General features: G+C 40.2%; 2 protein-coding genes across 4 annotated transcripts in view; both read left to right on the top strand.

The window, feature by feature from the left end:
• Window positions 1–6,894, top strand: part of LOC122775937 (genetic suppressor element 1-like) — a 28,076-nt gene extending 21,182 nt beyond the window's left edge. For all 3 annotated transcript variants that reach the window (XM_044036185.1, XM_044036183.1, XM_044036184.1), the window contains exons 9-16: window positions 178–773; window positions 933–1,045; window positions 1,138–1,417; window positions 2,485–2,601; window positions 2,691–3,062; window positions 3,219–3,521; window positions 4,750–4,853; window positions 4,978–6,894. In XM_044036185.1, coding sequence (XP_043892120.1) covers window positions 178–773; window positions 933–1,045; window positions 1,138–1,417; window positions 2,485–2,601; window positions 2,691–3,062; window positions 3,219–3,521; window positions 4,750–4,853; window positions 4,978–5,115 — 2,023 coding nt within the window. In that variant the 3' untranslated portion in view covers window positions 5,116–6,894. The remainder of the gene's footprint in view (window positions 1–177; window positions 774–932; window positions 1,046–1,137; window positions 1,418–2,484; window positions 2,602–2,690; window positions 3,063–3,218; window positions 3,522–4,749; window positions 4,854–4,977) is intronic.
• Window positions 6,895–9,172: 2,278 nt separating this feature from the next.
• psmd7 (proteasome 26S subunit, non-ATPase 7) lies at window positions 9,173–13,881 on the top strand. Its single transcript, XM_044036045.1, has 8 exons — window positions 9,173–9,313; window positions 9,714–9,805; window positions 10,993–11,085; window positions 11,170–11,267; window positions 11,391–11,471; window positions 12,089–12,180; window positions 12,332–12,530; window positions 13,277–13,881. Exons 1-8 carry the CDS (start codon window positions 9,240–9,242, stop codon window positions 13,538–13,540), a joined length of 993 nt encoding a protein of 330 aa, XP_043891980.1. The 5' UTR covers window positions 9,173–9,239; the 3' UTR covers window positions 13,541–13,881.
• Window positions 13,882–13,970: the final 89 nt, after the last annotated feature.

The following is a 13,970-nucleotide window of genomic DNA, read 5'->3' as shown; positions in this document are numbered from 1 at the left end:
TTTAACACGTGGGTTATGTGGGTGTGAAATAGCTCAGGACAGACCAGCCACTGGCAGTTAGAATGGTGATAATTACCCTTTTTTAAGTGGGTTCATCTGGATTAAAAATGGATATCCACTAAATGTTAGTGTGAAAGAGGCTTAAATGTACTGCTGGCTTTCTTTTGTCCAAAACAGAACTGGTTCTGTCCATCACAACCCAGGGAACAAAGATGTTCCCTCCTGCCTTGGCGCTCCACCACCTCTGATCTCCCCTAAAGGTCTTCATCAGCCACATGTCCCTCCACCTACTCTGTGGAACCCAGCTTCGCTTGTCGACACGCCTGCAGACTCTCGCAGGAAACTGAACCCGCCGACACCGCCCTGTCGACCACCTCCTGGACTGACGAGAGCTGACAGACCGACTGTAAGCTGGGGGGAGAAGCTGGAAGACAGGGGCAGGAAGAGGGCAGAAGGACCAGAGAGGTACCCTCCACTGAGGGGAGCTAGTTTACATGAGTCCTGGAACAGGGCTGAACAGGACAGAGCCGTCCAGAATTTTTACCACCGGCATCACTTTAATAACCTTCACCAGAGATCCAGCGCGCCGCTGTCTGTCCCCAGCGCCGACCCAGGGGGACGGTGCCAAGAAGCCGCTCTGTCTCCAGTGAGCGAGCGACCGAGTCAGGCGCAGGACAGCATGCTGGTTTATGACGAGGTTTTCCAGCAGCACCGCCGGCTGCTCAGCAAGCTCGACCTGGAGGAGAGGAGGAGGAAGGAGGCAAAGGAGGGAGGTGAGCAGGATGATGGAGGAGGAGGGAGGGAATTGGAGGCGGGGTTAGACAGGAGAGATGACTGCAGGGAATGGTACCTTGTGACATTAAAAACTAGCCTATAGGCCCTGCCATTTATTATGATGAAGAATAATCCCTGTCTTGCTGTGCTCCTTTCAGGTTATTTCTATGACCTGGATGAGTCATACGATGAGAGCGATGAGGAGGAGGTGAAAACCCATTTGAGGAGAGTGACGGAACAGCCCCCGCTCAAACTGGACACATCCTCAGAGGTGCATGAATATAAACGTACATACTGTGTGCAGTTTTAAATCTTGAAATCTTGAAACATTAGTTTCACCTGCCGAAATGTGTCTCTTTAAAGAAAGTGGACTTCCTGCGTGTGTGCGGTCTGACCACGGTGGCCCATCGCGATGACCTTCTCGTGCAGAAGAGGAGGAAGAGGAGGAGGATGATGAGAGAGCGCAGCCGCTCTCCGCCGGTCATGCGGAGGAAGAGAAAGGCCTTGTCACCTTCAACACCTACAGCTACCTTAAGTACCCCGTACTCTGCTGAGCAGATGGACAGCACCCCCGATCTGGAGGACAAGAAAGACTTCCTCCTCATGTTTAACCTCTCCCATGTCAGCCCACAGCAAAGAAGAGGTAACATCCTGCGTAGTAGCTACGTGCTAATCTGCCCTTTGCACAGGTTGTTCTGGTGATTCCCCGCGGACGACAACAACACTGAGTTTATCTCAGTGTCGCTCTTAAACAAAGGTGTGGGAGGGATAAAGAGAAAATAATTTTTGCTTGGTTATTTTTAGTTTCAGCTATCACACATACAGTAAAGAAAACAAGAAAAATACCCTAAAAATCCTGTGAAATAAAAGTGAGTGAGGGCAGAGGGCGGTAGAACCCTAACCCAGAAAAATATACACTAGATAAAACAGGAAGTCCGAAAAACCATTAAGACTTCTTCAAACTAATTACAAAGTAGAATAAATAGGGAATCAAACAATATAAAAAGGCAAGAACAGTATGTATCATTGTTTCCAGATGAAACACAACAGTATTTCATCTATTTAATGCAAGCTTTGATCACAATGACTTCAATATGTTTTATTTAATGCAGGATTAGTATTCCTGACCTGTGTAATTGAATAATTATGTACACAAATTATTGCTGAGTATTATTTAAAACTATGTGGTTAAATCAGAACTCTCATATCTCACTCAAAATACAAAGGAACCGATTATGTGTATGTGTAGTGTAGTAGTAGTAGTAGTAGTAGTAGTAGTGGTAGTAAGTATATTTTTATCGACAACCTTTCAGAAAAGTTTCAGTTAAAAATAAATATTAAACTGTCAAATGTTAAAATTAAGAGATACATTTAGTATTTAGTATAAAATCTTGATATTTTTAGGTGAAGACCCTAGAAAACCATGTATATAAGAGATAAACCTAACCTTCTGGTTTGAACGCTGAAGCTGAGGAAGTCGGACGTCTTCCTCAATAAATCATGATGTCAACATATATATTTTTTAATTACGTGTCATTTGGAACAACATCCATCTCTTATATACAGTAACCTGGTGCAAACTGAAAATGACCAGCCTTTGTTAAACCTTTATGCCGAGGCTATGTGCCTCCTGTGATAGTGTGTGAGTGGACATCACCTCACATCATCATATGAATGACAGGTGCTCTCATTCTGTCCCTTTGTCTGTAGATAAAGAGAGGACAGAAGAGCTCCTGAGGGCCATTCAGAGGAAGACTGTGACTTTGGACACGCTCAGATATAATCCTTTACCTCCATGTAGCAGTCCCCCTCCTGCTCCATCAACTGGTGAGCCACCACACCCACATATTTATAAACGTATATAAAGATGAAACAAACAAAACTCCCTCTAATGATGTGTGCACATTTATTTATAGGTGACTCCTCCTCAGCTCCTCTGCAGAGTCAATCAAACGGACATGTGTACCCAGAGTCTCCCAGCCCTTCCCCTCCTTACTCAAATAAACCCAAGAACTCAATTAACAACACATTCAAACACTCGGTGGACTCGCAGGTGGCTCGCGTCCCTCCACCCTTATCCTCCACTCATGAAAAGGTCGAACTAATGGAGGTGCCGCTAAACAGGAAGCTCCCGAACGGCATCCAGAGCACTTCTCCTCAGAAAAAGGAGCCCAACCCTGTGCACAACGGAAGTAATCGTCCCTGGGAGAGATTCACCCCTGAGGCCTTTGCTCAGCATTTCCACCAGGCTGTGCTGCAGTCCACACAAAACACAAAGCACAACAAAGGTTAGCCACTTATTCCCTTAACTGTATGACCATTAGGTCCCATTGTGTCTTGTAAAATGACAGTAGTCTGCCACCTTGTGGTGTTTGTGGGAATGAACCTAAAATGTTCTCTGATATGTTGAAGATGACTCTTTTCTCTCACTGACTTCTTCTTAGGAGTCTCAAATAGTGTCCCTCAAGCTGCCGTGAAGGCGGAGCCTCACAGCGTCTCTCAGCTGAAGCATTCCAGTCTCAACCACGCCCCTCAGCACACACACGTCAACGGCCGTCACTCTCACTCTCCTGTAGCCAGGCGGGACACTGCAGCGCTGCAGGAAAACTGCCTGTCTGACGAAGACATGGAAGAATCTGGACAGGAGGAGGACGATGATGAAGATGATGAGGAAGAAGCAGAAGAAGCTCCAAGGAAGTGGCAGGGTATTGAGGCTATTTTTGAGGCCTACCACGAGCATGTGAATGGTAAGTCAGATGGGTTAACGGGGTAGTTGAATAGAGTAAATTAAAGTAAAATAAGTAAACTATTTTATACATATACATACATATATCTGTATATATATATATATATTCATATATATATGTATATATATATATATACATGTATATGTGTATATATATATATATATATATATATATATATATATATATATATACATTACTTATTCTGGACTTTGGAGGTTGGTATAATGGCGTTTGACAGTTAAAAAAGGACAATATTAAGGCCTAAAAACCTTTGATCAACATTTTAATATGCAGTGAAATGAATGACAACACAGATGAAGTGTTATGTCACAGTGAGTCACCTGTCTCTTTCTGGCTGTTGCATTCACTGTGTGTGAACATATCAATCTATCCAACCAACCAACACATCAACCTAAAACTGTGCTAACTTAAATGAAGACAACTTGACCTGATTTGAACTCATCCTGTTCATGGCAAACATCTGGTCTTGGTTTTGTTAGCGCGGCCTTCACTACATCACCTATGACCGGTCATAGGGTCAACTTTAAGACCCTGTTCAGACCTGGTCCATCCAGATTGTACAGGTCTGAACTCTCCCAATCTGTCCTGAATGCGTCCTCTGATCACAAAAAACACTTTGAGGACACATATGTCCACATTTCTGTGCTACATAAATGCAGTCTGTCCTCAGGATGGATTAGAGACTTCAACTGATGTTGTCTGACCAGCTGTAGTTTCACAGTATTTTTTACACCATTCAGCGTCCATATATAGCCACCTCCACAATATTAATACTGACCAACACATTTCTTATTGTTGAAATCTTATTCATGTTACAGCAGCATGAGTAGAGCTTGCACACACACACACATACACACACACACACACACACATTGACAGGAGATACGTTGGTACAGTCAGACTGAATAAACCCATAATATTGCTCTCTTGAATAGACATGACATAAGTGTGTATGTGACTAAAGGTTGGGGGAAGCCACATGAGAAACATCCAAGGGCCATTTTAATGGCAGGTATGAACAGTCCATACTTAGCACTGTCCACGTTTTGATGGGATCATCGAGGTCAGGTGTTAATACCAGGTCTGACCGGGACCAAAGGGACAAACAGCCATTCACACTGTGAGAGGAAACCTGAGATGGAGACGGGAGGAGAACTTCCTCTCGCTTTGAACCCACATGCATGTTTTTGTTTTTCTTCTTTGACAGAATGGAGTATAGAGAGGCACGTTCTTCACAGTCAGTGTAAACAACTGGAGACACAGAACTATAATCTGACCAGAACTGCAGAGCAGCTCTCCCTCACCATGGGTGTAAGTATCTGAGAGCATATCTGTCACACTTTTGTCTTTCTCTATCTTTCTGTTTTCTCACTGAGCTCGGTGCAGACAGTGATGCCTCTGTAATGAGAACGGTTTCTTTTCCTTGGTTTGTCAGGAGCTGGTGGGTCAGAGGCAGAAAGTGAGAGAGGAGCGAGAGAGACTGCAGGCCCAGCTCGAGCACTTCAGGAGGTGTTTGACATTACCCAACATTCAGTGGGGCAGGGGGCAAGTCAATGGACACACACCGAGGTGACCTCTGACACCGACTCTCTGAAGGATCCATCTCTGACTGCAGAGGCACAGAAACAAGAGTAAGATGGAAAGGAGCCAGACCACCGCCTGTGCTTGAAGGAGCTAAACCATGTCTGGTTACATTTCTGGCCAATCAGTTATGTGATCTGACTGGTTCCAGATGCAATTGATTACCTGCCGCGTTTGCCACAGTAACAGCGATCCATCGTTGTCTATATAGTGTGGACCACTCTGTCTCTCTCTTGTTTGAGTTAAACAACACAGACTGCGGTCCACGACAACACTGTGTGGGTTAAAAGAGTGTCTTCGTAAAGATTCCCACTATTCCCTTTGGTTTGGCTTTAAGGATTTTTCCACCATTTAAATTGTGTCACGTCAATTTTAATGGATCTTCACTAACGGGTCGTATCGCCCGGCACAAACCTGTAGCCTCAGTCTGGACAGCAAGTGTGCAGTGGTCACTTGAGTCAAGGAATCAAAGCACACCTCAGGCCTTAAACTTGATAGGATGCACTTGAATTTGAAATTGGGGAAATACTTGACCGTCCTCTGTGTGGTGTGATGTTGTGTCTTCTGAGCACTGTTCTGTATTGACGTTTTTCAGACATGAAATCTGGATAATGTCGGGAGATCTGTAAGAGACACTCCAGGGTTTGTCGTTCACACACGATGAATGATGAAGTGGAAGATTGTCCAGCTGAGTTCACAACAGAAGGAGAATCTCCTCGTCCATTCAAGCGCTGGATTCTAACAATGAGCACACTCAGACATTATCTGGAGATTAGGCAGCCGCCGGGAGAATCTCTGGAAAATGTCACTATATTTATAATCTGTGGAGAATCTCAGGAGTGTGGTACATGTCTGAAAGCAGTTTTTGTCCGTGCCGGGTATGGTCTAAAACATCTAAAAGATAAAATCTTAATGGTATCAGTGAAGTTTGTTAATACATTTTCTCTAGTGATAGACAAAGAATTTTGTTTGTACTGTTGAACGATTTCTCGTGGGAAGCCATATGTTACTTCAGACGTTACTGCTGCTGGTCAGAATGAAAATGTTGAAAAGGTGATGAAGGAACATTACAACAGTGATCAAATGTCATGCGATTGTTCAGGGGCGGACAAACACAAAACGGCAAATGATTGTCTTTCTCTCAGAACATCAATAAGATATTATTATCCTCACTGTTCAGATGTGTTTTTTGTGTGTTCACTTGACATGCCATAAAATGTTAACAAAACTTGAAGAGAATAATTAATCAGAATAATGACATTTTATTGATTAGAAGTAATTTTCTACATGTTGTTAAAGAATTGGGGACCACTATACTTGTAGACTGTCCAACCTTACAAATGCTTTCATATACCTGAGATTATTTCCTGTTGCAGTTTTAAAAAGTAACTTTAAATGAATGGAACAGAAAAGCCAAATTATCATCAGAGTCCTTGTTTATGAGCGACACAGACATTTGGACGACAGATTCTGTGGTCTTTGGATGACATTTATTTTTGTTCAGACATAGTCTGTGCCTCTTTGCCTCTGAATACTCAACACTGCAGGACTGTTTGTTTCCTACAAGCACAAACTCTAGTTGTGATCTCCCCGTGTCACCTGCTCAGTCAGTCTCCTCCACAAACCTGCTGTGATCTCCTGCATATTTGTTTCAGTTGGTTATGTTATGTAATGTATTATTTGGGCTGTATGATTACAGTGAATTATTTATTAACATATATATTGTTGTACATTCTGATGGAAATTTACATTAAAATATTTGTAAAACGTCTTTTATCTGTTATTGTCACGTCTCTGTAAAGGGGGAGTTTTCACATCTGATTAATATTAAACAATTGCAGTCAAACCCGTTACAATTTACAACTGACTCTTCTAATGCATTCTGGATTTTTATTATAATCCAGCCATTTTCTCTCATTTTGAACCATTCTGGGCTCTAACTGGAGCATATTGTGAAGAAGCGGTAAATGGATTTGGACCCTTCATTAAGTAAATTGTAATACGTGAATTTCATATCTATGTTTTTCGACAGTGCAGTGTCTCTCTACTGTGGACCTGGTGGTTAGATGTTTATACAAGTGCAGAATGAAAATGAGATGAGCTGTTTTTCTTCTTAAGTTTGAGAAGCAAGGTTAACATGAAAAAGCTATATGAAGAAATGTCCAAGCAAAGGTAAATGTGACCTAGACCTTACAAACTTTATATCATTTTATTCCGCACATAATGGTTTACAAACATAGACTTTTCTATTTCTTTTCTTTTTCCAGAGGTACTGACAAAATGTACACAATTTTCAGATCTGTAAATGGACAGAACCAGAGAATTGTTCAACCAAGCAAAATGTATGTGTGTGTGTGTGTGTATACATATATACATATATACATATATGCAATATGTATATGTATAGTCACAATATACATTATCTCAAGGCACTGTACATTGTAAGGCAAAAACCTTTAAAATATTATAAAGAGAACAGTTCACACAATGAGCAAACACTAGGCATCAGTGGAGAGAAAAAAACTCCCTTTTTACAGAAGAAGAAAATCTCTGACAGAACCAGACCCAAAGATGTGTGGCATCTGCCTCGACCGGTTGGGGTGAAAAAATGGGGGACAGAGGAGAGGTGGGGGACAAAAAGGACAAGAAGGAGGTGAGGTAGACAAGAAAGTGATGACATGTTTATAAAACTACAACGCAATACATACAAGCAGCAGCAGAGATTGTTGATAAAGTATTACTAATATCAACTTTAATTGTAGCCTAATAATAATAATGGTTATGATATGATATGAAGGACAATAACAATAATAGTATCAAAACTGGATCCTGCAACCTGCAAGATGAGGATACAGAGAGACACAACTAGGGAGAGAAAGAGTATGGTTAATGACATGTAATGAAGTCATATTCATATCCTGAGTGTGAGAGAGTGAATGTGAGGCACCACAGGAAGTCCCCAAGCAGTCTAAGTCTATAGCAGCATAACTAAGAGATGGTTCAGGTTTCCCTGAGCCAGCTCTAATTATAAGGAGCCAGCTCTAACATTTGGCTGGTCCACACATCTTTAACAGGCTTTTTGAGGATTAAGACATGGTTTTAGGTTTTTTTAGGGAACTGAATTTAGGTTAGGGTCAGGGTAAGGGTCAAGGTAAGGGTTAGGCATTTAGCTGTGATGATTAAGGTTGAGGTTAGGGGCTAGGGAATGCATTATGTATACTGTATGTGTCCACACAAAGAATGCAAAACCAGCATGCTGCACACTAAGGGGGTAATGCTGCCCTCCACAGTTCAGGCTCTCAATCCACAGTTTAACAGTTCTCTATTTCAGTTCTCCTCTTTAGAACCTTTTCTGGCATAAATATGGACTTTGTCAGGACCAATAGTCCTCATGGAGACCAAAACCTGTTCCTGGAACTGGGTAAGTTTAGGGCTAAGATTTGATTGGTGATAGATTAAGGTTACAGTTTGGCATGAACTGGTCATGGTTAAGATAAATTATAAGGCTTTATTCAGGCTGTCCAAATGAATGAAAATCAATGCATGTCCTTAAAAGGATAGCTGTGTGAAATTATAGACTTCATATGACAATTTTATAAAACACAACATGTTGGTATTGATTAAGTAACCAAACATTCCAGTTAATATGAATAAGATGAGTGGTAGACGACAGACAAGAGTTAGTATTATCACTCTATACATCCTTTTGTTACAAATAAGTGTTTCTTTCAAATTAAGTTAAAGAGAGGGGACAAGACTGTCCTAATTGGACATCTGAAAAAATATAGGAAAATTGGTCTTCATGTCAGAATGTAAAGGGACAGATTTTCATATAAGACTTTGATCTGCCATGGGGAGCTTCGAACTCATTTGAAGCACTTTAAACAATGAGAGCGGCAGCGTTACATCTGTCCATGTATAGTCTGTCGGAAATTATTAATATTAGAATAGGACTTTCATTAAAAAAGAATAATCCTCAAAAATAGCTCTGCGCGTCTGTCTGTTGTCATGAGAAACGGAAGACGGAAGTGACGTCAGACACAAAAGGCCGTGACAGTAGTGTAGCCGTCATTGTGCGTGCGGTAGGCTTGTGTGCTGTTTATTTTCCCTGCTAAAATGCCGGACTTAGCGGTTGAAAACGTGGTCGTTCACCCCCTGGTGTTACTCAGCGTAGTCGATCACTTTAACAGGTCAGTATCCATAGCTTTCTCGATCATTCTGTACCAGTCTTTGCAGTAAATTTACCCAGAAACGTAACTTCGCTGCTAAGCTAAGCTAAATGTTAGCGCTGCTGAGTCAGAGCCCCGTTTAGAATGAATGCAGACATCACCAGGCTAGTTAGCTTACTGAAACCAATTTACCCCGGAGCCTAACCCATGTCTGGCAATAGTATATGTTAAATTCGTAGACGAGTCAATGGTGTGCACCATTTAATAATATATTCTAATGATAGTATATTGTCATTCATTCTAGTTATGGACTGATCAACGCGATAGGCTAGCCATTAGCTTAGCTTGCAGTAGTAACCTAGCTAACTCCTCACTATATCATCATAAACCTAAAACAGTATTTGTTCTGTCCACTATACAGGATAGGAAAGGTTGGTAATCAGAAACGAGTGGTTGGTGTCCTCCTGGGGTCATGGCAGAAAAAAGTTCTCGACGTCTCCAACAGTTTTGCAGGTGAGTATCATTTAGGAGACATAATAGAAACTGAGAATTACAAAATGAAGCATGAGAGACTGAGATATACTAAGTTATAAATGAATGAGTGTCTTTACGTGTCTTGCTCATGAGTTAATCGGAAGACGCATATCTTGCATTTAACACAAGTAAACAAAGAAGCCAAGTTTTTTCATGGCCGAAAGACAACAAACAAATCACTGACAATAGTAATTACACAGGCATGACCTGGTCACAATAAACAGTTAATGTTGCAAATCACAGCAGATATAAAATGGTGTAGAATAAAAAGAGCTTTGAACTGTGATGAAGAAAAAGACTGATGAGATGAGAAAATTGTGATGAAGAACTTTGAACTGTGTAGAGCAGCATTACACCACAGTGTACAACCTGCTGGAAATTATTAGAAGTGCACAGTCGGTTGTGTTATTGGTCTTTACCATTGGAGGGCTGGCGTTATGCAGGTGTGCAGTACGTGGCGTCAGGGTATGCTCTGACAGCTTGGGGAAAGAAGCTGTTGCAGAACCTTGCACTGCAGCTCTTGATGCTGTAGAACCTGCTGCCAGAAGGTAGAGGGAAGGACAATCTGTGAGGGGTCTTTAACAGAACAGAAATTCCTCAGATTATACACTGCAGGGATTGAGTTCCATCATATTGTAATTCTAAAAGTGCACAGTGGTACATTGTGGTGCAGTAGGCCAGGACACTCCACAGCCCCTCTTTAGAATGTGGTGCTGACTGATGGAAGGAGACTGGGTGTCTTCAGTCTCAGCAGGAAGTGAGGATGTTATTGCTTCTTCACTGCAGAGCTGGTGTTGGCATCAGAAACATAGTAATTACGGCTGATAAATGCTACTACAGTTGTTCTGCACTTGCAAGTGAATGTGAAGATGATGTTGGATTCAGCATCTTGAAAACACTGCAGTTTATGGAACCATGAATTGTTCAGTTTTTGACAAAGAATGAGACGCATTGTTTTGTCCTCATTCATCACACTGATAGTAAAGGTTTTTTTTAATTCATGAAAAATCTAGCAGTAGCTAGCAGAAGATATGATACATCTGTTTTCAGAAGATAAATGTTCATCTGATTATGTTAAGCACAATATGAAGGCAATTTATTTTAAAGATTCATACATGTAAATCTGCCACAGACAGATTATTAAGTCTGTCAATGTTCATTTGCAGTGCCATTCGATGAGGATGACAGAGATGACTCTGTTTGGTTCCTGGACCATGACTACCTGGAGAACATGTATGGCATGTTCAAAAAAGTTAATGGTAAGTTACTGTGTGCTTTAAATAATTCAAATGTGTTTTCTATCATTTTACAGCTGTGAATAACTTAATTTCTCTGGTTTTCAGCCAGAGAAAGAATAGTTGGATGGTACCACACAGGACCCAAACTACATAAGAATGACATTGCCATCAATGAGCTCATCAAGCAGTACTGCACTAATTCGGTATGCAGCTGTTTAGATTTTTACCTTTGCTAAATATGCATGAGCATGTATCTAGACGACACCATGTTCCACTCATTAATTCTGATGTTAAATAACTAATCATATTTCTCTGAAACAAACCAGGTGTTGGTCATTATAGATGTGAAGCCCAAAGATCTTGGTCTACCCACAGAAGCATACATCTCTGTGGAGGAAATACATGACGTAAGTGAATCATGTTGTGCACCAGATTGTGAAAGTATTTTATTTGCAAACAGTTGAATAAGGCATGACAGAATCAATATTTGTAGCTGTATGATTATGAATATAACAATATAATGCCTTCATTTTCATTGTATAAGAATAAGACCAATGAAAGCTCCTTGAAATGTTGGTTTGACATTCACACATATCCAGTTACACACTTTTCCTGTGTATCTTCATCTAAAATGATGAGTTAGTTATAGACGTTTACATGTGCAAAAATATACACATAGTAGTGGAGAAGTAAAAGTAAAAAACTAAATTTTGAGAAGTACCGTGATGCATATTTTTGGCCATACCACCCACCACTATGATCCAGTAATTTAAATTTTCACTTGTTTTTTTAAGATAATTTATCCCAATAGGTGATACTTCCGTACTAATAAATATCTTGTATGCACAAATTGTTTATCTCTATCTGTGTACAAGATAAAAAAAATCACTGGTTAGCAGTATTCTGTTGTGATTTGGGCTAAATATTGAAGTGTTATTATCCTCCCACAAATATTTGTACTGAGAGGTGGTTGTTATCTACTTAGTAATGTCTTAGTAATGTGTTGTTTTTTCTCTATTTGTAGGATGGCACTCCAACATCCAAGACATTTGAACACGTGACTAGTGAGATTGGAGCTGAGGAAGCAGAGGAGGTGGGAGTGGAGCACCTGCTCAGGTACTGGACACATTTTTACATTACACACATTGTAACCACACTAAAATAAAATAAAGTTGGTACAATATATTAAAATCATTACACATGCAAATGACAGCCTCTTACAGTATGTACGCTCTAACCCTTCTTATTTCTTTTATCTTGTTTTCAGGGATATCAAAGATACCACAGTGGGGACTCTGTCCCAGCGCATCACAAACCAGGTTCATGGCCTAAAGGGACTCAACTCGAAGCTGCTGGACATTCGTGCATACCTAGAGAGAGTGGTAGCAGGCAAACTTCCAATTAACCACCAGATCATCTACCAGCTGCAGGATGTCTTCAATCTGCTGCCTGATGTTAATTTACTGGTAAGTCATGTGTGTTTATTGTTGAGTGTTTTTTTTACAGCAGTAACTACATGTTGAAGCAGGTTTTACATTTGATTTTTTGCTGATGTGCTGGTTATTGTTTCTTTTTCTGAAAATTGGGAATTTTTGTTAGGTTTTTCTTTCAAGTATTTAAGCTGCATTTTTGTTTTCTTATTTTAAATGGGAGAAGGTTTTTCTAAATAGGCTTTAAATCAAAAATATAATGTTGCACCTTTTATTAACTAACTACATATTTGGATTAATAGAGTGAAGACAAATGTAGAGAATGGGAAGTTGTGGTTTGATTTGACAGACAAATTTACAAAAAACAATAGAAAACAACCTTGATCACAAATGGTAATTATTTTTAACATACTGTATGTCTGTAATTGGGCAGCAGCTTCTTTTTTTTAGCCCGTAGAGGGCGTACAAATCATGTTTGCTTTAAAGAGTCGAACATGCTTTTTTCATACCTTTTATTGCAATTATTAAAACTGCATAATATCCTGCATATTTCCATGTATTTGTAGTTATTTGCTTTTCTATTTCTTCCTAATATATATATATATATATATGTATATTATAAAAAAGTAAATTACATCACAAAAATTAGCGTTTGTTGCCTTTCACAACTTTTAATTAACTAAAAAAATATTTCTTTTACACCTATTTAATTTAATGTCATATTACGTGTGTGATTGTACTAGACTTTCTGCATAGCTGATGTTTGTTTTTGGTCCTTGCAGGAGTTCACAAAAGCCTTCTACCTTAAGACCAACGACCAGATGCTGGTGGTCTACCTGGCCTCGCTCATCCGCTCTGTGGTGGCTCTGCACAACCTGATCAACAACAAGATCTCCAACCGAGACGCAGAGAAGAAGGAAGGACAGGAAAAGGAGGAAGGCAAGAAAGAGAAGAAAGATGACAAAGAGAAAAAAGATGATAAGGACAAAGACAAGGAGAAGGAGACGGGAGACGGTGCCAAGAAAGATGAGAAGAAGAAAAAATGAGAGTCTCTCCTTTAAGATCTTCTCAAATCATCTTCATCTGGATGGTGCTCTACTTTGTGCCCACAGCCACACTTTGATGTATGTGGGTCTCAGGCTAAAAGTAGGGCTCTATATAAGGAATGGAGTCATTTGAGATTTGGCATCACAAGTGGCTCTCAGAAAGACTGTTATTATCATTCAGAGGTGAAGAAGATGATGATGATGATGATGATGCTTCTTTGGCGTTGACAACATGTTCATTGTTTTCATAGTTGCCCGTTACCCTGCTATTTCTTTTTTGTAAGATGGAGAAATATGTTTTGTTTCTGTATTACTTATTAAATTTGGATTATATTCAAAAATTGGTTGATTTGTCAGTTTTCACTACCACTTAAATTTAATGAAATGTTTATTATCCAGTAGACTTGCCTGTTGGTGGGTATACTCATTG

Source organism: Solea senegalensis, linkage group LG10 (genome assembly GCF_019176455.1).
Source record: "Solea senegalensis isolate Sse05_10M linkage group LG10, IFAPA_SoseM_1, whole genome shotgun sequence".
Taxonomy (NCBI): Eukaryota; Metazoa; Chordata; class Actinopteri; order Pleuronectiformes; family Soleidae; genus Solea; species Solea senegalensis.
This window is presented reverse-complemented; position numbering and strand designations above follow the sequence as displayed.

Coding starts and splice junctions, on each gene's coding strand:
- psmd7 (XM_044036045.1), top strand. CDS start 9,240: ATGCCGGACTTAGCGGTTGAAAACGTGGTCGTTCACCCCCTGGTGTTA. Junction 11,268..11,390: donor AGCAGTACTGCACTAATTCG/GTATGCAGCTGT, acceptor GAAACAAACCAG/GTGTTGGTCATTATAGATGT. Junction 12,181..12,331: donor GGAGTGGAGCACCTGCTCAG/GTACTGGACACA, acceptor TCTTGTTTTCAG/GGATATCAAAGATACCACAG.